Genomic DNA, 26,246 nt, shown 5'->3' with positions numbered 1-26,246 from the left:
GCTAATTATCTGCGTGCGTCCAGCGTGTCAGAAGGTCATGCCCAGTGTGTGTGTGTCATGTCCAGTGTGTGTGTGTATCAGTGTTTTTCGAGACGTGCTGGTTTCATTCACAGTTTAATGATGTCTAATTGTGTCGAATGTTATTGGTAGACTAGTATTTCTTGTTTCATTACAAAAACTCTCTCCGAAATTAACGGAGACTATCCCATCATCAGTCACCAGATTCTATGAGCTTGGTCAAGAGGTGTTTTGTGTTTAACCCCCCTCCCAGCGAAGTTTGCAATTAAAAACAACTTCTTCAATATAAAAAAAAAGCGAATTACACACTTAAAAATGAAGCCAAAAGATACCTCTTTAATGTAAAAAAAAGCGAATTAATCAAAATTCTTTGTGAACAGCCAAAGGGGTTTTGAGATAAAAAGCCCTTTCAGCGGGGTTTAAAGCCACAAAAAATACCTCTTCAATATAGAAAATGTCAGTTATTAAAAGTAACAAAAAACTAAAACAAATTAATTCTACTTATCTTATTCATGGTAAACCAGTAACACAGACTCAAATTGCAAAATTACCTAGTTGTTATAATAAATAAAAACCTGTCATGGAATCCCCATATTGATGAAACTATCAACAAATCAAACAAAGCATTAGGGTTTATTAAAAGAAATTTCTATAAATCAAACAAGACCATAAAACTTATTTAACCTTGGTTAGGCCAATAATAGAATATGCATCCTCTGTTTGGGACACCTCAACTCCAGAAAACATTAAGAAACTGGAACAGACACAAAATAGAGCAGTGAGATTCATGACAAACGAATATTCACATTTGACTAGAGTAACACCTTTAGTAAAATCACTAAATTTAGACAGCCTTCGGGAAAGAAGACTTTAAAGTAAAGTAGCAATTATACGTAAAACACTGAACCATAGTCTTCAAATACAAAAACAAAATTTAATAAAATACTCTGAAAGACACAAAGATAAAGGCCCATTCTTCGTACCATATACTATGACAAATTTGTACAAATGCTCCTTCTTCCCTAGCGCTATTAGAGCATGGAATGGGTTGCCTGAGTTAGCCAGGAAAATCAGTAGCTTGGCAGAATTTAGGTAATTGGTTAACATGCATGACTAAATGCATGACGCGTAGGACGTAATAATCTTCCTTTTTTTAAAGTAACGTCTGTATTATGTAAGATAAGAAGTCTATGGATGAAACATTTCTTTGCAATTTTAGGACAATGTTTTCATGTCTATTAAAGGGTTTCAATTTGTTTCAAAATTCATGCTTTACCCTGTAAACTAAAGATGTTGCAACATTTGGGGTAGCTAATGCTAAAAAATTTCGAACTAAAGCCAAGACGAATACCGAGCTTGAAAACTGCAGCTTAAGTGTACAAATATTTCATACAGGGGAGGGGGAGAAGGCCTTTCGATTATACGATCTGATCAGTAGGGAAGCAATACATAAATCTCATTGGTGAATATAATGACCGAGTCCATTGCACTGGCGGGAATGGAAGAAAGCTCTAACAAATATGTCACTGCTCACAAATATAGGGATATAAAAATGTATGTCTGCTTTGATCTTACTAAGACATAACGGTTAGTTCGGAGAAGCAGATGTGGGCAATTTTCCCTGTGCCTAGATTTCTGAGATTCGTTGACAATTAAAAAGAACTGCAGTGTTAAACGTCTTTACCTACCTGTTAATCAAGTAGCGCTGCAAAGACTTTCTTCAAAACAAAATATGGACCAATTATTTCAAGCAAAAGCTGCCACGTCTCGACCCGAGCAACGGTTTTAATAGACTATAAGGTCTTTATGGAGTCTTAAAATATCCATGTATCTATCTATTTATATATCACTTTTCGACAAATAAATAGTCGGCTCCGGCTCATATTAGAGAAGAAAATGATATAAACTTACTAAAACTACTGTAAATTACGATAAAATTTATATGCTTTGGTTCGTCCAAGAAAACATTCCAAAGTACTGTAGTCTTTTTGTCTTGAGCTTTAATGCATTGGGACTGACTTGTATCTCCATCATTGAGAACGTAACTGGAATGCTCATAATCTTCATCTGTTGCATTGACATATTGATGTAATAGGAGATTCATTCCTGCAAATAGATCAAGGGCAGACAACTAAAAAGTACTGTAGAAATAATATATAAACACTGAACCATAAATTTAAAATAAAAAATTTCAAGTCATCTCATCTTTCACTCTTTCACATCCAGAGTCATTTCGCCCGTATGCAAATTACCACCCCAGTGGTCAAAGGTCACAAGCTCCAGCTAGCCCCTCCCACCCACCCTCGTTTACAGCATTATTGCTCGTACCCACTGAAGCTTCTATATGTAATGTGTTTATGTTGTCCACTTGTCTTTGTGAGAGATAAACAATTAGATAGAGCCATCGTTTGTCTAATACATGCCTAACGGCTGTCTGTGTCGGCTCTATCGAAGTTGTTAGTGAACGGATGCTGCGAGGGTGGGGGAGGGGCTAGCTGGAGCTTGTGACCTTTGACCACTGGGGTGGTAATTTGTATACGGGCGAAATGACTCTGCATCAGAAGAATGTTTTTTTTTTGACATTCCGATGGTCTAGAGGCTAGTTTCGCTTGGTGCGTTATCGCTAGGCGGTGGTGTCGAATCCAGTGTCACAGGTTCGAGCCTCGGTCGGCGCATACCCTTATTTTCGTAGCATTTTAATTCACTACTTTCTCTCTTAAAAACTTGGTCCCTGGTGCTGTTATTCATTTATGTTTAATATATGTATGTATCATTTGTTTCAGCACCTAGCTTCAACTCTATGTTTACATTTACTTTTCCCGGTCAGTAGTTGTTCTTGCAAAAGATACAAAAAGTCCTTATAATATATGGATATATAGACAAAAATTGTCATTTTGGGGTTTCATTCAAAATGAAAAACGCAAATCCTACGCGAGATAAATATGTTTAATATATGTATGTATCATTTGTTTCAGCACCTAGCTTCAACTCTATGTTTACATTTACTTTTCCCGGTCAGTAGCTGTTCTTGCAAAAGATACAAAAAAAGTCCTTATAATATACGGATATATAGACAAAAATTGTCATTTTGGGGTGTCATTCAAAGTGAAAAACGCCAATCCTACGCGAGATAAATAAAAACGGCATTATGCATTAGCAGTAATTGTGTAATCTGGTGAAAGAAGCTTCTCGCGCCTCAAACTAATGAAGAAATACTTGAGGTAAACAATTCTCAAAGATAGATTGAAACATTTGTTAATTCTTGCTATTGAGCGTGATCTATGAAGGAAACAGAATTATTATGTATTATATAATGTATGATTTTGCTGCACGCAAGGCTCGTAAAGTAATTCTGTACGTAGTAAAGAATGAATAAAATGCATAGACGAATTTATTTTCTAGTACAAACTCTTAAATTTCACTTATTATCCGCTTCCTTACCGAAATTTGGCCCCGCGAAATTCGTTTCACATAGGGCCCCCGAATGGTTAAGTCCGGCCCTGCTATTTAGTGACGGGTGAATATACATAGTAGATTACTTGTTCTCTTTCCATGACTACTTGGTCATAATGGTTAAGTCCGGCGCTGCTATTTATCGTTTGCAAAATCTTTGTTAATAAAAGGTTTTACATGTTTCGAATATTCCTTCAGAGTTGAAGGACAAAGGGGGATGGGAGCGGGCAGGGTTTGATAAATCCAAAGGACAGTCCAGTGCGCAAACCGCACGACCAGGCAGCCATCCGTAGTGACCGGTGAATACTTGTTCTTCCCCCTCTTGTTTTTTGTGGGGTGACTATTCGCAGAAATAAGAGATTGATCTTTCCCTTACTTCTTCTTCTCGTCCTAACTCTTGAACGACGAAGAAAATTTAACTTTGGCCGACACTTTCTTCGTGCTCTCTCCACTGTACCTTGAAAAATGTGAGTCAAATCTTACAATACGACAAAAGCAGCTCAGCTTTCGTCTCTTCACAGTATTCAGGAGTTCTTCCTATTTGCCAGCCAGAGCGTTGACCTGTGACAATACAAACTTATTTATCTAATGCCCATCATTTTCCTGTAGCATTTACACTCTAAGGCTTGATTTTTTCGTTCAGCCTCGGCGTTCACTGTCTGACACAAACATATAGGAGTACAGAGACCACTAGGGAAGAATACAGTTTTAGTAGCATAATTATTGCGTTAAAACCATAGCCCATAGACTATACTAATGCATAAACATATATTCATTATATCTAGACTGGAAAACGGAATCAAAATAATATCCGATAAATGATCAGATTGCAAACTTATATATATAAGTATATATATAATATATATATAATATATATAATATATATATATTATCTTTAAACCTCGGGGAAATAGAAATAATGTTCCAAAAGTCACACAATAAAACTTAATCAGTCCAAAAAAATCATAGAAATAGACACCATTTTAAGTGGTAAACAATTCACACATCTAGGAAGCATAACGTCAAATGGAAGTTCCTAGCCCGAATATACAAAGATGCTCGGACTATCAAAACTTTTCGAGAGAGATATCAGTAAGGCAATACTACATGAGATCCTAGTTAGGAAAAGAAACTCTAACATCACCGGCTATAGTGCGCGGACTGCCTGGGTGTAGTTATCTATGTACTCAATAAATTGGTCGTTCTGTAAGTCCCCGGTTCACGAGTGCACAGGCGTACTGACGTTATCATCCTAGTAATCCATTTAGGTTATAAATGTATACTAACCCACCAGGCACTAAAAGCTCACTCTTTTAAAAGTAAACATTAAGAAACTGGAACAGACACAAAATAGAGCAGTGAGATTCATAACAAACGAATATTCACATTTGACTAGAGTAACACCTTTAGTAAAATCACTAAATATAGAAAGCCTTCAGGACAGAAGACTCAAAAGTAAAGTAGCAATTATACATAAAACACTGAACCATAATCTTCAAATACAAAAACAAAATTTAATAAAATACTCTGAAAGACACACAGTTAAAGGCACATTCCTCGTTCCATATGGTAGGACAAATTTGTACAAATACTCCTTCTTCCCTAGTGTTATTAGGGCATGGAATGGTTTGCCTGAGCTAGCCAGGAAAACCAGTGACTTGGCAGAATTTAAGTCATTGGTTAATATGCATGACTAAATGCATGACGCGTAGGACGTAATCATCTTCTTTTTTGAAGTAACGTCTGTATTATATAAGATAAAATAAGATAAACCTTTGTCAACATAGGAAGCGATCATACACCCATCCTCATAAAAATAGCTTTATAAGAGGCCGGGAATGTAGCCCTAAAAGTACTGAGAAAATGAAACTATGACAACGACAACTGGCCATCCTACGGTGAGGAGGGTCGATGCTGCTCTGTCAAATATAGCGGTGGAGAAGGGAAGTCGTCGACACTACATGCAGTGAAATAACTGCGGCTGTGACAAGGTTATCATTGAACTTTTCAGAGCAAAGTCAATGACAAACTCCTGGAATTAATGCTATCAATATCGAATCCTTAAGAAAGGTAAAGGCAAAGACGAGACTAGCGTGGAGTCCCACACTCCAATTTCTCCGACTTCCGCCATTAAAGGAAGACTCAACGAGCCTTGTCTTGCACTCTTTGAAAGACACAACAAAACGGGTTGCACCGCCTTGTCTTGCACTCTTTGAAAGACACAACAAAACGGGTTGCACCGCCTTGTCTTGCACTCTTTGAAAGACACAACAAAACGGGTTGCACCGCCTTGTCTTGCACTCTTTGAAAGACACAACAAAACGGGTTGCACCGCCTTGTCGTGCACTCTTTGAAAGACACAACAAAACGGGTTGCACCGCCTTGTCTTGCACTCTTTGAAAGACACAACAAAACGGGTTGCACCGCCTTGTCTTGCACTCTTTGAAAGACACAACAAAACGGGTTGCACCGCCTTGTCTTGCACTCTTTGAAAGACACAACAAAACGGGTTGCACCGCCTTGTCTTGCACTCTTTGAAAGACACAACAAAACGGGTTGCACCGCCTTGTCGTGCACTCTTTGAAAGACACAACAAAACGGGTTGCACCGCCTTGTCTTGCACTCTTTGAAAGACACAACAAAACGGGTTGCACCGCCTTGTCGTGCACTCTTTGAAAGACACAACAAAACGGGTTGCACCGCCTTGTCTTGCACTCTTTGAAAGACACAACAAAACGGGTTGCACCGCCTTGTCGTGCACTCCATTCATAGTCTATCTGAACAATGTCCCACCTTACTACTATGTCGCAAACTGCAGATGTAGATGATAATAATCCTCTTGTCAACTGGGAAGCGTGCTGATGTGCTTTAAGCTGCGCTCCAAAAAGACCCCCATAAAATCTCCTTTTATTGAGAGAAATGACATATTCCGATAAATGGTAACAAATCAAACTTATCCCTGTACAGCTTGGGGATCGAAACTTTTTTTCAGCTGAAACTCGGTAGACTGCGTCTCCAATTCGAAAATAAGCCCAAATATCTAGGGGTAACCTAAATGTTCTTGCTGTAAATAAAACATCGTTTAACGCAAATGAATTAATCTAAACCACTACATATTCACATACAACGCTTTAGATGCCAACTAACAGCCACTATATAACAAGATAAGATAAGATAAGATAATTTTATTGATCCAATCAAATGGAAATTCTTTACAAAAACAATATGGATGAAAAATTCGAACAACATTCACTCACGAAACACATACACATTCACAACCAGCGCTTTATGAGTTTGACTTCTATATACTTCTTGATGACGACATCTGATCTTGTAACACTCTGACCGATAGTGGGATAAAAGAGTTTTTGTTATATTAAAGTGTGACACTTAGCTAGTTCGTATATTACACTAATGTCAAATAAAAAAAATCTTTTGGAAAGAAATCCAAAAATGTCATCCAGTGCGATTAGCAGAACTCACATATAGCATGTCATTACCATTCAGGAATCTGACTTATTATAGGCCTATATTCATGAAATAAGCAAAACCTTTATAATTAAAAAAAAAACAATTCGCTGAACGGTGTTAGAATTCATTCTATACATACAATATTATGGTAGAGTGAAATAAACATTGTTATAAAAGCTACGTGCTTATTAAATTATCGTCAAATGATATCTCGCGCCAAAACATCCCATCGCCAAAACGGCTCGCGCCAAAACGTCCCGTCGCCAAAACGGCGTCGCCAAAACGTCACGTACCGGACAGTACACCGCACCGTACAGAACCACACAGTTGAACCAAATCGTCTGTAGTGAACCGGACTTTACTTAGCCATCTGACTGTGACTCCTCCGATCTTTATATAGGGTCCCTACTGGCCTTCTGGAAACCGACGGAACGTCGCTCGACCATTCTGGTTAACCACACGACCTGTGTTTATCACCACGTGCCTGGCCTAGGTAGTATTCACTCTAGATGTTTCTTCAAACTTCGACAGTCAACGTAGTTGACAGTATCGGCTCGTCACGGTTGACTGCTCGTCTAGCATTTGCCTGGGGCGGTTAGCTTCGGCTGACTATAAACAAACTACTACCCACATCTGTGTCAACACTAGTTTTTTTTATTTCAAAAACATGTAGGTATTCGGCTTATGCTCCGGCCGGTTATTATATTTTACTATCTGGCCATATCCGGCTACGGCCGGATATTAAAAAGTACTATCAGGTGCTATACCGTGGACTATTATTCATTCGTTATTTCGACCCAATATGTTTTTTTTAAGCCGACATAACATATCTTTTTAAGCACGATATAAAATATTTTTGAGTTTAACTTTCAATAGCACCACATGGTGCGTTACTTAATTTTGAAGACACTATACAAGAAAAAAAACTTGAAAATTTTTTTTTTCAACTTTGATAATAATAATAATAATAATAAACTTTGCTCAAGCCCCGGGTATCGACCTTCAGCTCTATGTCCTAACAACGTTAGCGAGTTAGCTAAAGCTACAACTGCGTAAATGTAATTTATTGGTACTTTCATTATAGACATCTAGAACCACTAGCGGATCCAGAACTTTGGAGTGGGGGGGGGCGATTTTTTTCCAAACCCTAACCCTAAGGCCGAGTAAACCCTTACCCTATACATAAACGTGCGTACAGCACATATATATATATATGAGAATAAAAAACGCAGCATTTCTCAACCTCTTGCGAAAAAAACAAAACAACGGGGGTCGCGCTAGAAGGTTCCCTAGTGGGTTTCGGGGCAAAGCTCCGACGCCAAAAGCGTTTTCTTGCTTTTTTGACTGCAGAAACTTTTACCCCACTGACATCTACAGCTCGTTAATCATCAGTGGGGTTCGGGATAAAGCCCCGACGCCAAAGCGTTTTTTTTTTTTGCTTTTTTCACTGCAGAAACGTATTCTCCTGACATCTACAGCTCGTTAATCATCAGTGGGGTTCGGGATGAAGCCCCGACGCCAAAAGCGTTTTCTTACATTCTTCAATGCAGAAACGCATTCTCCTGACATGTACAGCTTATTATTCATAAAAAGAATTCGGGGCGAAGCCCCGATGCCAAAAGCGTTTTCTTGCATTCTTCAATGCAGAAACGTATTCTCCTGACATATACAGCTTATTATTCATAAAAAGAATTCGGGGCGAAGCCCCGATGCCAAATGCGTTTTCTTGCATTCTTCAATGCAGAAACGCATTCTCCAGCTCATTATTTATCAATAGAGTTCGGGGCGAAGCCCCGTCGCCAAAAGCGCATTTTTGCATTCTTCACTGCAGAACTGCATTCTCCTGACTTAGACAGCTTGTTATTCATAAAAAGAATTCGGGGTGAAGCCCCGATGCCAAAAGCGTTTTCTTGCATTCTTCAATGCAGAAACGCATTCTCCTGAGATCTACAGCTCATTATGCATCAATAGAGTTCGGGGCGAAGCCCCGTCGCCAAAAGCGCTTTTTTGCATTCTTCACTGCAGAAACGCATTCTCCTGACATATACAGCTTATTATTCATAAAAAGAATTCAGTTCGCTCCGATGTCAAAAGCGTTTTTTTTTGCATTTTTCACTGCAGAAACTCATTCTCCAGACAACTACAGCTCATTATTCATCTGTGGGGTTCCGACACCAAAAACGTTTTCTTGCATACTTCACAGAAGAAACGCATTCTCCTGACCTAAAGCTCATTTTTCATACTATTAAAAAAGGACCTATTGGATAATGTTGTACTTGAAGAATATTCTAATATGAATTTATAGGCCCTTAATACATTTGTAAATGAATGTTGAATGGTGTAAGGTTGCAGAATGTGAATGTTGTGTAATGCTGGGTTCTTGCTTCCTGAAGTACTCTTGACACGTGACAAGACAAATATTTTAAACTGACTGAAGTCCGTTTCAGCAGACAAATATGAAGTTTATTTACAACACAATAATAATAACACTGCACTCCTTGTTAGTGCTACAAGTCAAGAAATAATAAACAATCCTATCCGCATAACAGCGGTATCAAATGTATCCAATATAAGTTAGTTACAAATCACGTCCGCATCTCAGCGGGTAACACTGTGTAGAAATATAGATCAACTAATACATGTCTCAAAAGACCACTGGCAACAACTGCCCACAAGTTACTTTCTAACTGAAATTACTACCGACTTTTCTAAGTCGCAACTGTCCAGCCCGGACCAAAATATACTTGACCACTCGGTCCCAAGAATACCACTTGACTTAACTAACTTGACTTCACTTGTCTGCTTGACTTCACTGACTGAACTCAAAGTCTAACTTTATTCATTCTACTTCCTATTTTCTACATCAGGAATTCCACGTGTCTTTTAAACTCTTTACATGACGTGAACTTTAGATCATGCAATGTCAACTAAGACTGTGACATTACGCCCTTTCCTCAAAAAAAGATTTTGCCAAAAATCTTTCAAAATTTAAGTATCAATACAATTATGTGTATAGGCACATCTTTTGAGAGAAAAAATAATATATACAAATGTACAATTAGAGTTATAATCTCTTGCACATGTCTTATCATGCTATCAAAAAATTTGATGAGATTTATATATGGTCTCATTTGACTTCACAATATTTGAAAAAAAAATATTCGTCAGTGTAGACGGTACTCATAGTAGTCAACATTACTTAAAAAGCAAGTGTTTCTTCTTTACACAAAATTTCAAAGTAAATTCTCAATTTATCAAAAGAATGCTTTCAATATTAATTTTACAACAGAGTGAGCAGCCATAAAAATGCGCGTATACAAATATACTTAGTTTATCCCATCAGGTTACATAATCAGATGAAAAATATTGACAATGGTTACATGGTCAAATGAAAAAATATTGACAATGTTCTTTCAAATAAATCAATGCAAGTGAAATATATCAATAATAAATATTTATGTTGTCTCAATGACCTGTGTACGAAAATAATGACAATGTTTTGACAATGCAACTAAATCATGAAAGTCAGGAAAATATATTCTTCAATGATGATTTATGAGGAACATGTTTAAATCATCAAAGTCATAAGCATATTACTAATAAAGCATAAAGGTCGTTATCATGATATTCATTTGGCTCATATGTCTTACTGTGAGCTCAAGTTGTTTTAACATATGTATAAGTTACAATTTTCTCTCGAAAAAATGAATCAGCTTTTCACATTATGTAAAATCAAATATATTACTTCGAGCCATTAATAGTGCTCTAATAGTCTTCATCAATCAAATACAATGTTGTTTTCAAAAATCAAATATATTACTTTGAGCCATTAATCATGCTCCGATAGTTTTCTCATTTCCATACAATATTCTTCTCAAAATTAGTGTTATCATCACATAATATAAAATATACTGCTTGAGCCATCAATAATGCTCCAATAGTTTTCTCATTAAATACAATCTTCTCCTCAAAAAATATCAGTGTCTACACCACATCAAATGTATTTCTTCACGAGCCATCAATAATGCTCAAATAATTTCTTATATTAAATACAATCTTCTCCTCAAAAAATCAGTGTCTACATCACACATCAAATATATTGCTTCACGAGCCATCAATAATGCTCCAATAATTTTCTCATATTAAATACAATCTTCTCCTCAAAAATCAGTGTCTACGACACACATCAAATGTATTGCTTCACGAGCCATAAATAATGCTCCAATAGTTTCTCATTAAATACAATCTTCTCGTCAAAAAATCAGTGTCTACACCACACTCATCAAACATATTGCTTCACGAGCCATCAATAATGCTCCAATAATTTTCTTATATTAAATACAATCTTCTCCTCAAAACATCTGTGTCTACATCACTCATCAAATATATATTGCTTCATATTAAATACAATCTTCTCAAAAAAATCAGTGTCTACGACACATATCATCAAATATATTGTTTCAAGCCATGAATTAAGCTCAAATAGTCTACAAAACTGATATGTGGGAGAAATAAATTCATCAGTAAAGATCAATGTTACAGTCATATCATACAATTTACAAAAATTATGTACATTTGAAAAATTGAAAAATACATCTCAATAGTGTCACATCCTCAGGTTCTACTATGACTGAGTTCTGTTCAAATGGACTCATATGAAAAGTAATTTACACATATGCAAAAATTTGAACACATATGACCTTTTGAAGTGCCATGTGTACAAATACAATCAAAGTTATATGTAGACTATGGCATCAATAGATTCAATAAATTACACTTGAATTGGCTAAATAATCTTTCATATTGCAAGTGTTATGTAAAATAGTGTGATAATTATAGTTGTTGACTCATGTGCACAATATAGCTTAGGTATATTACTGATTTTAGAGTGATAGTGTTGTATCCTATTGTATAATAAAAATTGTGTGTCTGTTGTCCTATGTTTAGTTTAAGTACTAGAGTCATGTGTGTTTCCAGTTTTAATGTTACTGTTTCGTGGTGCGTTGTCCAGCCCGTTTGTAAGTAATGGATAGTAATTATTGTCTGGAGTTGAGTTCATGAATGCTACATGTTCGAGTTCGTGAGTTTCGATGGTTGCGGCTGAGTTGTCATAACTGCTAGGGCGTCTATGGATTCTATTGTTGCTGTTACTTTGCCATCTGTTTGAAGTATTTCTGTTGTATATGTTTCGTTCGTAGCCATCACGTCTGGATTGTCTGTAATTGTTCTGAAAGTTGTTGGTGTTGTATTGCTGTCTTCTTTGATAGTTCTGGAAGTTGTAATTATCGTTGTTGGTGTTGTATTGCCTTCTTCTATCATTAGGGCTGTAACTTTGGGTTGCTCTGCTGTTTCTTCTGTTGTCATATTTATTGTCTCGATACGTGCCACTTCGATACTGGAAAGTGCTTCTGTTGTTTGATCTACATTGGCTCTTTATGTGACCCTTTATGCCGCAATTAAAACAGGTTTTATTGTTGCTGTACTTGAATTTACTAGAATCAATGTTGATGGTGGCAGCTACTTGATGGTCTCTTCTGTCGATGGTGTGATTAGGATGGCTGTCTTTAAATAAATTCAGGTTAGTTATGAGTTCTGTTTTGTTTTTAATCTTCTTTTCTTTCAGGAAAGTGAAAATGCTGTCTGTAACATTCAACAGTACACTATCAATTAAGAACATAACAATAATTTCGTCTGGTTTCTTCATATCACAGTTCGAGCCACTTTAAGATATTTTGCTTAATTTCAAAGATAATTCTGTTGTAATCACCGTTCTTTTGCAATCTAATGTCTCGAAAGAGTTTTCTGTAGTGGTCCTCGGATTTGCCAAAGTGTTCGAGGAGTCTGTTTTTCACAGCCTTGTAGTCAGTCTTTTGTTCAGGTGTCAGGGTGGCTATTATGTTAAGCGGTTCACCTGCAAGATTGGCGAGTAGGTGCTTAGCCATGTCTTTAGGAGACATGTCATACGTTGAGGCTATGTGCTCAAATTGCACAATGTAGTTTTCAAGAGTTTCATTTTTCTCATTGAACTTATGGAACTTCGAGACGTATGGTTTGGCTTGCTGTATCTGTGGTAATAATATGTTCGGATTCACTTTTGCAGCTTCCAGTTTAGCTAACTCTAATTTTTCCTCTTGCGCCTTCATTTCTTTCTCTATTTCTTTCATTTCTTTCTGATGCGCTCTTTCTGCAGCTCGTTCATCTCGTTCCGCTACTTCACGTTCTTTCTTCTTTAATTCATCCAATTCTCTTTCGATAAACTCTCTTTTCTTTTCACCCTTCAATTCCATTTCTCTGGCCAACTCCAAGATTTGATCATAGGTAGACATTGTTGATAGGTCTGGGATTAGGCTTCAAGTGTGTATAATGTCAATAAATATTAAATAATCTTCAACGTGTATAAGGTCAACAAATATATAAGATTCCAATCTTTATGTAGTATTAACTGTGTAGTGAGTGCTTAGTTATCAAAATACAAATAATAATGTCTCACTTTGCATGTATCTTTGATATTTAAATAATAGATGGCCAATAAATGTGTTGAGTTTGTAATCAATATGTGTCAGGTACAATGCACTAAATAATAAATAGTGACAAATTATGTGCCAAAAATGTATCCACAAAATAATCAGAGTACGAGAAATGTATCAAAATAAAAAAAAAAACTTTGTTGTCAATGTGTGCCAAATGCAATGTACAAATTAGTCAATAGTAATAAGTGTTACACAAAAAGTGATCATAGTATTAGAAATGTATCAATACGAAATAAATACAAGAGCTGAAAAAATAAAGCTCTAATTCAAATAGTAGCATGTATATACACAATATTTCAAATATGCGATTGTAACACGTTATATGTGCAGTGAAAAAAATGAAATGAAAAATAATTAAATTAATAAGAGAATAAAGAGATAAATTAGAGGATGAATGACAAACACAAAAACAATATGTATAACAATACAGTCTGCTTTAAAAGAAATCAATAAATAGAAGACTTTGACAGGAGAATCACAGATATGGAAATACAAGACTTACACAAACAAACAATATGAATACGAAGAGAAATTACACTTACGATTGTACAAACAAAACTATATACGACTAAACAAAAAAAAATTCTAAGTGATTTAGTAGTCCCTACCGAACAAGGCTGGTCTACTCGGACCTTATTAGGACTAGGAGAACAAAAAGAAACAAAAGAACAAATAAATTGTGTCGCTTGTCTCAAAACATAAGACAGACCCACGCCGTCCGCCCTTTAAAACAATGAAGAAGACGAAAATCAATTTATTATGGCTCCAAGAGTTATCAATCACTAACTCTAAATATAATCAACTTCAATTACTGCTATACCACAGCGAAATCAATGTACTTTATTAATCATATGTATATATTCAATCCTTAATTATAACTTACAGACTTTCTTTTGTAGACATGTAGATTAATCCTCTTCTCTCTTGTAGCTTGTCAAATACAAATACAGCTTGAGTAGTTCAATAATAATCCATGGATAAGGTAACTAAGTAATCCGACTGAGAATACACATCAATGTGAGAATCAAAGTAGTAGTAAAATAATCCAGTCATATGCCATAAGATGGCTCAAATGCTCAAGTATTGTCAAAAAATATTTCCTCTTGACCTTTACAATTAACACAAGTCCAACAGGTAATCCAAAGTAATAATCCACAGTGGGTACGAAATTCACAAATAGGTAATCCAAGATAATCCACAAAATAATCCAGGTAATCTGCGTAGAATGATGTGCTAGGGGCTTCAGTTAATTCAAATTAATATAATCCACTTCTTGGTAACAAAATAAAGAGATAGTTGTACAGTTACTTGTATATTAGGCTATATATATATATATATATAACTCCTCAGTAGCCCAATCAATAACATCAGATCAGGATATCCATCAGAATGCTGAAAAAAAATATTGACCTTAGGTAGAAAAATGTCTCAACTGAGAACAGTCTTTCTACAAGACTTGAATGGTAGTGACCATAGCAGAGTCTGAGTGTGCCAATGATGAATAATGGCGAGCACTCGATGATGAAGCGGTGTATCTGTCATCAGGCGATGTCTTGAGTGGTGTAGCTCATTCTTTCACACAGGTAGCTCTAGGAACAGGGTTGTCTTCTGCTCTCGGTTCCACACAGATAGCTTTAGGACCAGGGTTGACTTCTGCTTTCGGTTTCACACAGGTAGCTCTAGGAACAGGGTTGATGGTGTAGTTGATGAATCTCGGCATGCAGATGTGGGATAGCCTTGACAAAGGTATTCACGTTGCTTGAATAGCTCAGTCTGCATGAAATGTCCTAACTGGTGTTAATATCTAACTAGTTTTTGATTGAGTTCATGACCTAGTTAAAGATGACTTGGATGTCGTCATGTGTTGGACTCTTGCTGTCCCAAAAAATTGGACAATGACGAAGTAGATTATTCATCCGTGTTTCTGAGTGCCTCAAGACGTCCGTGAGTCAAGTACACAACAATACTGGCCGCCAAAATGTAAATGAATGTTGAATGGTGTAAGGTTACAGAATGCGAATGTCGTGTAATGCTGGGTTCTTGCTTCCTGAAGTACTCTTGACACGTGACAAGACAAATATTATAAACTGACTGAAGTCCGTTTCAGCAGACAAATATGAAGTTTATTTACAACACAATAATAATAACACTGCACTCCTTGTTAGTGCTACAAGTCAAGAAATAATAAACAATCCTATCCGCATAACAAATCAAATGTATCCAATATATGTTAGTTACAAATCACGTCCGCATCTCAGCGGGTAACACTGTGCAGAAATATAGATCAACTAATACATGTCTCAAAAGACCACTGGCAACAACTGCCCACAAGTTACTTTCTAACTGAAATTACTACCGACTTTTCTAAGTGGCTACTGTCCATCCCGGACCAAAATATACTTGACCACTCGGTCCCAAGAATACCACTTGACTTAACTAACTTGACTTCACTTGTCTGCTTGACTTCACTGACTGAACTCAAAGTTTAACTTTATTAATTCTACTTCCTGTTTTCTACATCAGGAATTCCACGTGTCTTTTAAACTCTTTACATGACGTGAACTTTAGATCATGCAATGTCAACTAAGACTGTGACAACATTGCAAATAAAACCGATTTGTTCCTTGAGAAGATAAGATACCCCACTTATTTAGTTTTGGCTTTGAGGATCGCCGCCGAAAAATAATTATTCGATAAATAATATTTTATAAAATCGATGTATAAATTATGAGTTATAGTCCCAAATTGATTTAACTAGAAACATTTCAGATTGAGTAAAGGTTGGAAATAGTCGACTATGTTCCAGATTATTTGGGTTTAGAACTCATCTCAATCATTTGGGTTTAGAACTCATCTCAATCATTTGGGTTTAGAACTCATCTCAATCATTTGGGTTTAGAACTCATCTCAATCATTTGGGTTTAGAACTCATCTCAATCATTTGGGTTTAGAACTCATCTCAATCATTTGGGTTTAGAACTCATCTCAATCATTTGGGTTTAGAACTCATCTCAATCATTTGGGTTTAGAACTCATCTCAATCATTTGGGTTTAGAACTCATCTCAATCATTTGGGTTTAGAACTCATCTCAATCATTTGGGTTTAGAACTCATCTCAATCATTTGAGTTTAGAACTCATCTCAATCATTTGGGTTTAGAACTCATCTCAATCATTTGAGTTTAGAACTCATCTCAATCATTTGGGTTTAGAACTCATCTCAATCATTTGAGTTTAGAACTCATCTCAATCATTTGGGTTTAGAACTCATCTCAATCATTTGAGTTTAGAACTCATCTCAATCATTTGGGTTTAGAACTCATCTCAATCATTTGGGTTTAGAACTCATCTCAATCATTTGGGTTTAGAACTCATCTCAATCATTTGGGTTTAGAACTCATCTCAATCATTTGGGTTTAGAACTCATCTCAATCATTTGGGTTTAGAACTCATCTCAATCATTTGGGTTTAGAACTCATCTCAATCATTTGGGTTTAGAACTCATCTCAATCATTTGGGTTTAGAACTCATCTCAATCATTTGGGTTTAGAACTCATCTCAATCATTTGGGTTTAGAACTCATCTCAATCATTTGGGTTTAGAACTCATCTCAATCATTTGGGTTTAGAACTCATCTCAATCATTTGGGTTTAGAACTCATCTCAATCATTTGGGTTTAGAACTCATCTCAATCATTTGGGTTTAGAACTCATCTCAATCATTTGGGTTTAGAACTCATCTCAATCATTTGGGTTTAGAACTCATCTCAATCATTTGGGTTTAGAACTCATCTCAATCATTTGGGTTTAGAACTCATCTCAATCATTTGGGTTTAGAACTCATCTCAATCATTTGGGTTTAGAACTCATCTCAATCATTTGGGTTTAGAACTCATCTCAATCATTTGGGTTTAGAACTCATCTCAATCATTTGGGTTTAGAACTCATCTCAATCATTTGGGTTTAGAACTCATCTCAATCATTTGGGTTTAGAACTCATCTCAATCATTTGGGTTTAGAACTCATCTCAATCATTTGGGTTTAGAACTCATCTCAATCATTTGGGTTTAGAACTCATCTCAATCATTTGGGTTTAGAACTCATCTCAATCATTTGGGTTTAGAACTCATCTCAATCATTTGGGTTTAGAACTCATCTCAATCATTTGGGTTTAGAACTCATCTCAATCATGACTCTTAGACTGAAAAATTTCGTTTGAATTCTAACTTTCTTAAAATAATTATGATAAATTCATGTGAAATTACATAAAACTATGTCTGGAAATGGGAGGGGCGGTAGAGTGAAAACGATTAATCCTCGCTCCTTTAATAATTTCTGCTAAAAATTGCATTTGGCATTAAAGAATAGGGGTGGGGCGACTCAACTAGTTTTGTTCAGAAACTATGATTCTCCATAAAAATAGGACCACTCCCCCCACTTAGAGGGCTAGAGAGGGAGGGCAGTACATGCAATCACCCCTCCCCCACCCACCAACCCCATCGAATCGGCCAAGATACCAGAAGGGGATTGCCATAATATAAAATTTATATATTAATTGAATTAATTTTGTTCACAAACTATGATTTCTCCATAAAAGTAGGACCGCCCTTCCCCCACTCAAAGGGTTTAGGTGGGAAGGGCAGTAGAGGTATTCGCCCCCCCCCCAATCGGCAAACAGGGAACGACATAATATAAAGATCGGTTAAAATATCAATAACGTTTTAATCATATAAATATTTAACTGTTTCTGTTTGCAAGCTGTGATTTCTACAAATAAATTGGAACCCCCCCCCACTTGAAAGTGTATGGGGGGGGGGCGGGATTGATACCATTGCCCCCTCCCGACCCCACCAAATCGGCCAACATACTAGAGGGGGGGCGAAATAATCTAAAAATAGGTTGAAATATAAATAATTAGTATATATTATTAACATAAGTAATAAATTCGTATACAAATTGTGTGAATTCTATACTAAAATACGTCCGCCGAGGGTCGGCCGAGTGGGGGGGGGGGGCGATCGCCCCTACCGCCCCCTCCTGGATCCGCCAGTGTCTAGAACTAGCTGTAGATAATCTTAACTTCTGATTTGTAACATTTTTAAAAACGTCAACCCAATGAAAGCTGGTGGGCCTAATGGAATAAAAGGGCGAATCTTAAAAGAATGTGCTGAACAACTTGCTGAACCTTTCCAAGATATTTTTTCTACTTCATTACTAAACCATGAGATACCACCTGTGTGGAAGTCATCTATAATTTTACCTGTGCCAAAGGTTTCCAAACCGAAGGAAATGAATTACTATAGACCTGTTTGTAAGACAAATTTCCTTACGGATAATAAAGATTATTATTATTATTATTATTATTATTATTATTATTATTATTATTATTATTATTATTATTATTATTATTATTAGGACTGATCTATTCTACATCTAAACTTACTTCAGGGTTAGATTTACGTAACAATATATGCCCAACTTTTTTATTAAATTTAATCAATAGCTCAGTTATTGGTACACTAAGGCTGACTAAGCCATGTTATTTATAGCCAAATTAAAATTTATTTCTAAGCTATATACATCTAGTGTGAAATTACTAGGAAAATCGTTGGGGCCGTTTTTTTTTTAGATTGTGTCCAGGTTACAGGTTCCACTCTTAAGCTTCCTCTCTTGCTCCGCTAAGTTGTGACTTGAAAAGAGATTTTGTAATTAAAGATATTTTTATGTCATATGAACCCGACATTGACTGAGTACGTATTTTCGTATGTTGTATATTTATAAAACAAAATGAAATTTAGGGAATAACTATTTTATTTTTTGTGCTAAAGGGGGGGGGGGAATAAAAAGGTATTAGAATTCTTGGGTAAGAGATCAGTACGACGCCATAGGGATAACAAAAAAGAGGTTCGACCAGAATGCGACACACAGCTTATGAAAGACTTTAATATTGAATTAAGATTTTAAAAGTAGAAAGAAAAATTAGTTACTATATGTAGAATAATTTTTTAGGGGTAGTGATCAGGGGGTGTGAGTGAGAAAAGTTTGAGGCAATCTACAGTAAATCAATATCAGTAACTAGATGTTTAATTAAGAATAGTACTATGTAGCCCTAACATATATACTCTCCACTCCTTCTTTCACATTCTGGACTAGTAACCAGACAACGATGGAGTTACCGGCATTTTAACTTAAATAGAACTAATTTTTTAGCGGCCCCCGTAAGTGGAAAAATCGCTATTGTGTTTGTGCAAAATGTTTGTCTGCTCCGTTAGTCACACTAAGATCTCAAAAAGAGAAATGAAAAATATTATTTCACCATCCGATGAGGCTTGCAAAGTTTAGGTACAACGGCTACTTTTGATTTTCTAAAAGCAAACCGTTTAGTTTATAAAATTATTTATGCAAGCGATTTTTTCATAAAAAACACCAATTCTAAAACAATACATAAATGTAAGGGAGATAATGTTATAATATGTTAGCAAAGAAAGACAATTCTTTTGAATTTTCAGTATCACTAACTTGAATATATTTATAAAATGTACAAGAAATGCTCACACCGAATATAAATATTAGTTAAAGGTGTTTTTCTGGTAAACTATCTAATAAAATTAAAAGAAAACATTTTTGTTTGTTTATACAGACTATCGTTAATATTATGTTTTGATTTTTAAGGAAAACTACTTCTTAACACCAAAGTATGGTTTGAAAATCGTTCCACAAGGCTATGGTGCATCCGACCACCATATCGTACTGTTCTGAACATTTAATTAACGGTATTAGATTTATCTGGAATTCTCTTTTCTCACTAAATATATATATATATATATATATATATATATATATATATATATATATATATATATATATATATATATATATATATATATATATATAGTGAAAAGGCCTATCTTCTAGACCTGTGACTGTTAGCTGAAGAAAATCTAAATCGACCACCGGTGGACAATTGTTATGCCTGCGTAATCCTAATATTAGTGAGGAATACAGTATTTCCCTTGGCTACCCAGCCCCAGCTGTAACCTACATATTTTGCCGCAACCAGCGCAATCATAACCATTGTCCGCAGGTGGATGATTTATATTTTCTTTTCGACGTCTGCGTTTGTCCTCGGCAGCAGATTTTCATTTGGTCTCAAATGTGTATCCCGCGGCCTTTGTGAGTGACCGCCAGCTGTCTCGATCTGAGGCCGAATGCAACCAGGTGCTCTCTTCTATGTCTATAGCTAAGGAAAGTTGACGCCTAAGCTGGTCTTTGAAGCGTTTCCGTGGGGCGCCTCTGTTACGCCGACCACCTTTTAACTCACCAAAAAAGACTGCCTAACAGGATTATACTAAACGAACAGCAACTTCAGTACAGAAGCATGTACTTAGAGTGAACTTGATGCGAAGGGTGATCAAGAATAAAATTACTTTGTGATGATCTCTTACTCTAATAAATTAGATCTACCATAACAGCTTGTCTGAAAATGGATGAAGTTTTTAAGACTCTGTTTATAAAGAGTCAAAAAAGTTTCTAATCCACACGGGACAATTACACGCGTTCGATGCGTAAAATCCTCCTTTGTCTTCATTATATTATTTTGTTGGCATTGCAGGATGCGCAGACAAGATGCGCAAAGAACATTGTCACCAGCTTAAAGTTGGTTCCATTGAGTGGATACCCCATTTTAATACTATGAATGATATTCACAAGTCATGGTTTAATAAGGTGAACACTTTAAACCTTTAGTTAACCAGAGTTAAGGGCAGATAGTTGGTGATAGTCAGTTGATAGAGTTTTTACTTTATTCGCCAAGTGTTCCATAAAGGATTACTACTGATTATTCTTGAATTGTGTATCATATTCCCTATCTGGTGTTATTGTATATATTAAACGAATTACTTGTGTCTGCTACACAAGGAGTTATTTCCTCATTTGCAAGTGAAGTCTGATCGCATGAAGTGTTAATCTTGACATTCAGAATATGAACCCAATGTCACCGCGCCTACATCTATAAACAGCACAAGTAATATTATATTGTCAGAAAATAATACGGTGACAAACATATTTTCAATACGGCTTTGTAGAAAAGAATCGAAGTTACTGTTCGTTTAGTATAGCTCCATGTTCACACTACACAATGGAACGTAGTTACACTAGTTTTGAAAGATTGACCAAATCAAGCAAGGCAGGAGATGAAACTGTAAAGAAGGAAAGATGATGACATAATTACCTGCATTGATATAAACAGAGCATAGCGAAGGTTCAGACTCCCAATAGACATAGAGTTCACTAACTGTACAATTGATGTCACAAGCCACGTCAATGGTAGTATTGTCAATACGAAAAACCTTCAAGAGGGCACATTTTTTTAATCTATTGGAAAGGCTTTCAAGGTAATAAAGACGAACAAGATCCTGGGACTCTGAAACAAAATCGACGTCAGATCCAATGTTCCTTTTGTTTCTTTTGTATTGTGTATGAACTAACTTTTTCTGCTCACAGGAAGCCTGTCTAATGCCCTAGTCACTGCTTAGTTCTTGGACCCTGATTTTCCTTACACACTCTCTCTTTATCCCTACTATCCCCACTGGACACTTTGCCTTCTGCTTTGGTCCCTCCCTTCATTAATCTAGTCCCTATCAGCCGCTATATCGACCTCCGAAATAGAAAAAAAATATAGCCTCATTTAAGTGGCGGGGAAATCATTATTAATGTTGACCTAGATTCTAGATCTAGCTCTAGTATATCTAGACTCTATTTCTAGATTTCTAGATCTAGTCTAACTTCTAGTCTAGATAAGGCTATATATTTATTTCTGGATCTTTATCTAGAGTCTATTTAGTCTAGACCTAAACCTAGTCTAGATCTAGCTACTAGACCTAGTCTAGATTCTATATCGAGATCTAGGACGACACCGGTAGACACCATTTTTTGGGTGACAACAAAGTTGGAAAAATTATAACTTGGCAAAAGCAAACACACTGGAAAAGATATTAATAAAATCTCGAGATATATCATGAAGCAGTGGCGTCACTAGTGGGAGGTGGTGTGAGGACTGCGGTCTGCACCGGTCGACACCATTTTAGGGGTGACAACAAAGTTGGAAAAATTATAACTTGGCAAAAGCATACACATTGAAAAAGATAATAATAACATCTCGAGATATATCTTGGAGCAGTGGCGTCACTAGGGGGAGGGGGTGCAAGGGGTGCATGCCTTACCAGTCGACACTATTTTAAGGGTGTCAACCAACTTGGAAAAATTATAACTTGGTAAAAGCAGACTGAAGGGAAAAGATATTAATAAAATCTCTAGATATATGCCCAAATATGCCTTGACACATCTAGATGTTAGTGTAAGTGTAAATGATACAGCACAACGTTATACCATTTAAAGTATAACAAAAGAAAAGTCTGTTTATAATTTTAATTAAATATTATTGTAAAATTTGCAATAACATTTAAATAAATGTAATAAACATTGGGATTTTACATTTGATTAAAAATCATTAAAAGTAGTTAATCACCTTACTGTATTGGTTCAACAACGACAACAACAAAAACTTGCAGTAGTGTTTATTGGAACATATTTCAAGAAAGTTTATGGGGAAGGGTGACACCCTGAGCTAACGCACTAGGTGCCACCGACACTGTATCGGGAGGTTTCCATGCTGATCTTAGGTGATCACTTAACGCTACTCTACTTATTCCAGAAGAGTTAGAAATGTCTAATCAAAGACGACGTGTTGCACTGTTTGCTTTTATGTAAAAAATAACGCCAAATTTTTCAATTTCTTTAAACGATCAAAACAAGAATATGACTTGAATACATTTCTCGTCCATTGGTAAATTTGATGGGGGCCGTCTCAAAGTTTGTGTGATAACACAAACTCTCTTTGTAATCTTGTTATTTTCTAAAATCGTTTAGTTTATAAAATTAATTATGCAAGCGATTTTTAAATAAAAATACACCAATTTTAAAACAATACTGTTATTATCCAACCATGTACAACGCCATCCAAGATAGTGCAGAAGATGCGCACTATTAGTGACTAGACTAGGAAGGATGTTGACATTAGAGAGAAGAGAACGATTTCCGCCCAAGTCTAGAGCCGATATAAAGATGCTGCGCTCAAGGCAGATGTCCTATATGTTTGTCATATCTCCATGTAAATAAATATCCATGTCTCGTTAAGTTGCCTCCCATCAGTTATTACAATACATAAATGTAAGGGAGATAATGTTTCAAAATGTTAACAAAGAAAGACAATATTTTGTTTTGTCTTTTAAGTATCACTAGGTCAAATATGTGTGAGCTTGCGCTCCCAGAGCTTTTTTTTATGTATTTTATTTTTATAGGCTAGTGCCAAATTTATTATTTGTACTTGCGCCTATAGTTATATGGGTTAGTGCGGGATAGTATATATTGCTATGTACATGCTGTCTTAAAACAGTTGAGTGGACAGTTGACCAGTGTACGGTCAGTACAGCATCACTGTCTGTGTGACGAGAGGTCTTGGTGATCATAAATGCTAGTAATTGTTTTCAATATTTTTATTCCTGTACCTGGGACGACCTGTAAGTGTAGAAATATTTTATATTTTCTTTTACTAGATCTATGTAACACTGTGTGTAAATATGCTAGATGTATTTAGTTTTATTTTCTAGTTGGCAGCTTTTGTTTTGAGTATGTTGAATAAAGATGGCGGCGCCCGTTAGTCCCGCTATGAGTATTCTAGACCTAATAGAATATATGATTTTGTATTTATAGTTTTGTATTTATGCATTGCAGGCTATTATTACCGCTGAATATAACTGCTGAAATACATGCTGCTGTATCTAATATTGCTGCTATTACTCTGCTGCATTTTTTTTACTGCTATTGTTATTGCTGCTGGAGATCTATCATCTAGGCTAGGAAATGTAGTGTTATTTTGTTTCTGTACTGTAGTGTTGCCTTAGTCGGCTTAGACTTAGTGGCTTAGTCTGTCCTTAGTGAAATAGTAAGGTACTAAGGTGTTCTTGTTTTAGTGTTAGTGTAGATCTAGGTCTAGTGTAGTAGTTGTGGTGATTTAGTTAGATAGTTAATTTGATCAGTTTGTGTTAGATAGTTGGTTTGGTTAGTTTGTTAGTGTTTGTAGTGGTGTAGATTGAGAGGGTTTTAGTTAGTGGTTGGATTAGTTTACTATTAGTTGTTGGGGTTTTAGTGTATATATTATATTTTATTATTGATTTTTTTTTTTGTATATGTAAATAAAGTTTCATTTTTAGTATTTAATTTCAAGTTTAGGTTAGTTAGTATGTCTGGTTACTTAAGCGACGCGAGCCCCTTGGTCGTAGACTGAGGTGTCACAGATGAAACCCACCCAGTAGCGCTAACATCTGCCTACTGTTATAAAATTTAATGTTGAGCAGAGAATAGGTCCACTCAGCGCCTCCTGACCTGCTCACATATGTATTTAAAAATGTACGAGAAATGTTCACAACAAATATAAATATTAGTTAACTGTGTTTTTTCTGGCCAATTAGCTGCTAAAGTTAAAAGAAAACATTTATGTTTGTTTATAAAGGCTAAGAATGCTTTTTGTATGTAAATATCCCGTACATTTGTTTAAAAAAGACTTCCTGTCCAGGGACTTTTGTGCAGTAGAGTGACAGCTAAGACGCAGAACAAAACTAGTTCCTTCAAATATTTTTAAATAATCAGATTTTATTTATCTTTTGTTTAGTGCCTCCATCAGGATAAAAGCCGCTTATTTTTGTGCGTTTTGTCTGTTGTTCGATCTGTCTGTCGCGTTTAGATAAAAAAACAACACCAAAAGCTATTTAAAATCTGATGTAAACTTTAATGTTCCTTCCGAAACATCGCAATAGTTTTAAGTATCTATAATAAACTGTTCCGGATGTTTTTGTGAAAAACAAATCAATGCCAACGAATGTTTGTTTGCTCTTCTAGCTTAGATTACATTTAATGTCCGTGCTTAAACGTTTCCAAAACTCATGCACAATCACATGTTGTTTCGGTTGTTTACAATAAATAGCATATAATGGCTAATTAAAAAGGTCTATATTGACTTTTATTTCATTAACTATAAAGTTGTTCCGGATATTATTTTATAAAAATAAATTACATCAAATGATTGTTTGACATCACATAATTCACATACATTACACTTATATTCTTGGACAATACGTCACTATAGTTTAATTATAGATATCAAATTGTTCCATATTTTCAACTTAAAACAAATATATTTCAAATTACTTTATTTTTTTCAAAAATAGGCCTATCGACAGTAGGTTATTCAGAATTAAAAAAAAAGAAAGTAATTTCCTAGAAATACATATTGAAAATCACTTTTCAGACTTATTTTACTTTTAATTTTCCTGCTAAAACATAACAGAAATTTTTTTTATCAGTATCGAATGTTCCTGTTCTTGTTTTGAATAAGAAATTGGTCTTCATTACTTTAATTTTTTTACAAATCGTCGCCAAAATGGTTCCGAATTTAAAAAAAACTAAAACTCTACTAACGCCAAATATACGTTTGATTTCACTCTTCTAATAAATAAAATAAATAATTTTCTTGGTAACACTTCGAAAAATTTCATTTACGAAAATCGGTTATTCTGGATTTTTTTTTTTATGAAAAACATTTTAACTCTATTTCAAATCGCACTTCTATCATACACTACATTTAATTTTCTAGCTAAAATGTTACAAAATCCTATTTGACTTGTACTTTGTGAACCCGAAGGAACGTCGCTCGACCATTC

At 35.6% G+C, this 26,246-nt stretch overlaps 1 protein-coding gene across 3 annotated transcripts in view; it reads right to left on the bottom strand.

Moving 5' to 3' along the window:
* The window catches only part of LOC106058491 (uncharacterized), a 135,006-nt gene that overhangs the window by 90,418 nt on the left and 18,342 nt on the right, over positions 1–26,246 (bottom strand). For 2 of the 3 annotated variants that reach the window (XM_056019712.1, XM_056019713.1), the window contains exons 4-5: positions 21,701–21,892; positions 1,930–2,124 (exon numbers count right to left, since the gene is read on the bottom strand). In XM_056019712.1, coding sequence (XP_055875687.1) covers positions 1,930–2,124; positions 21,701–21,892 — 387 coding nt within the window. The remainder of the gene's footprint in view (positions 1–1,929; positions 2,125–21,700; positions 21,893–26,246) is intronic. The other variant, XM_056019714.1, reaches the window with a different exon arrangement.

The sequence above is a fragment of the Biomphalaria glabrata genome, chromosome 2 (assembly GCF_947242115.1).
Source record: "Biomphalaria glabrata chromosome 2, xgBioGlab47.1, whole genome shotgun sequence".
NCBI classification, from domain to species: Eukaryota; Metazoa; Mollusca; class Gastropoda; family Planorbidae; genus Biomphalaria; species Biomphalaria glabrata.
The sequence above is the reverse complement of the archived record's forward strand: the minus strand, read 5'-3'. Positions and strand labels throughout refer to the sequence as shown.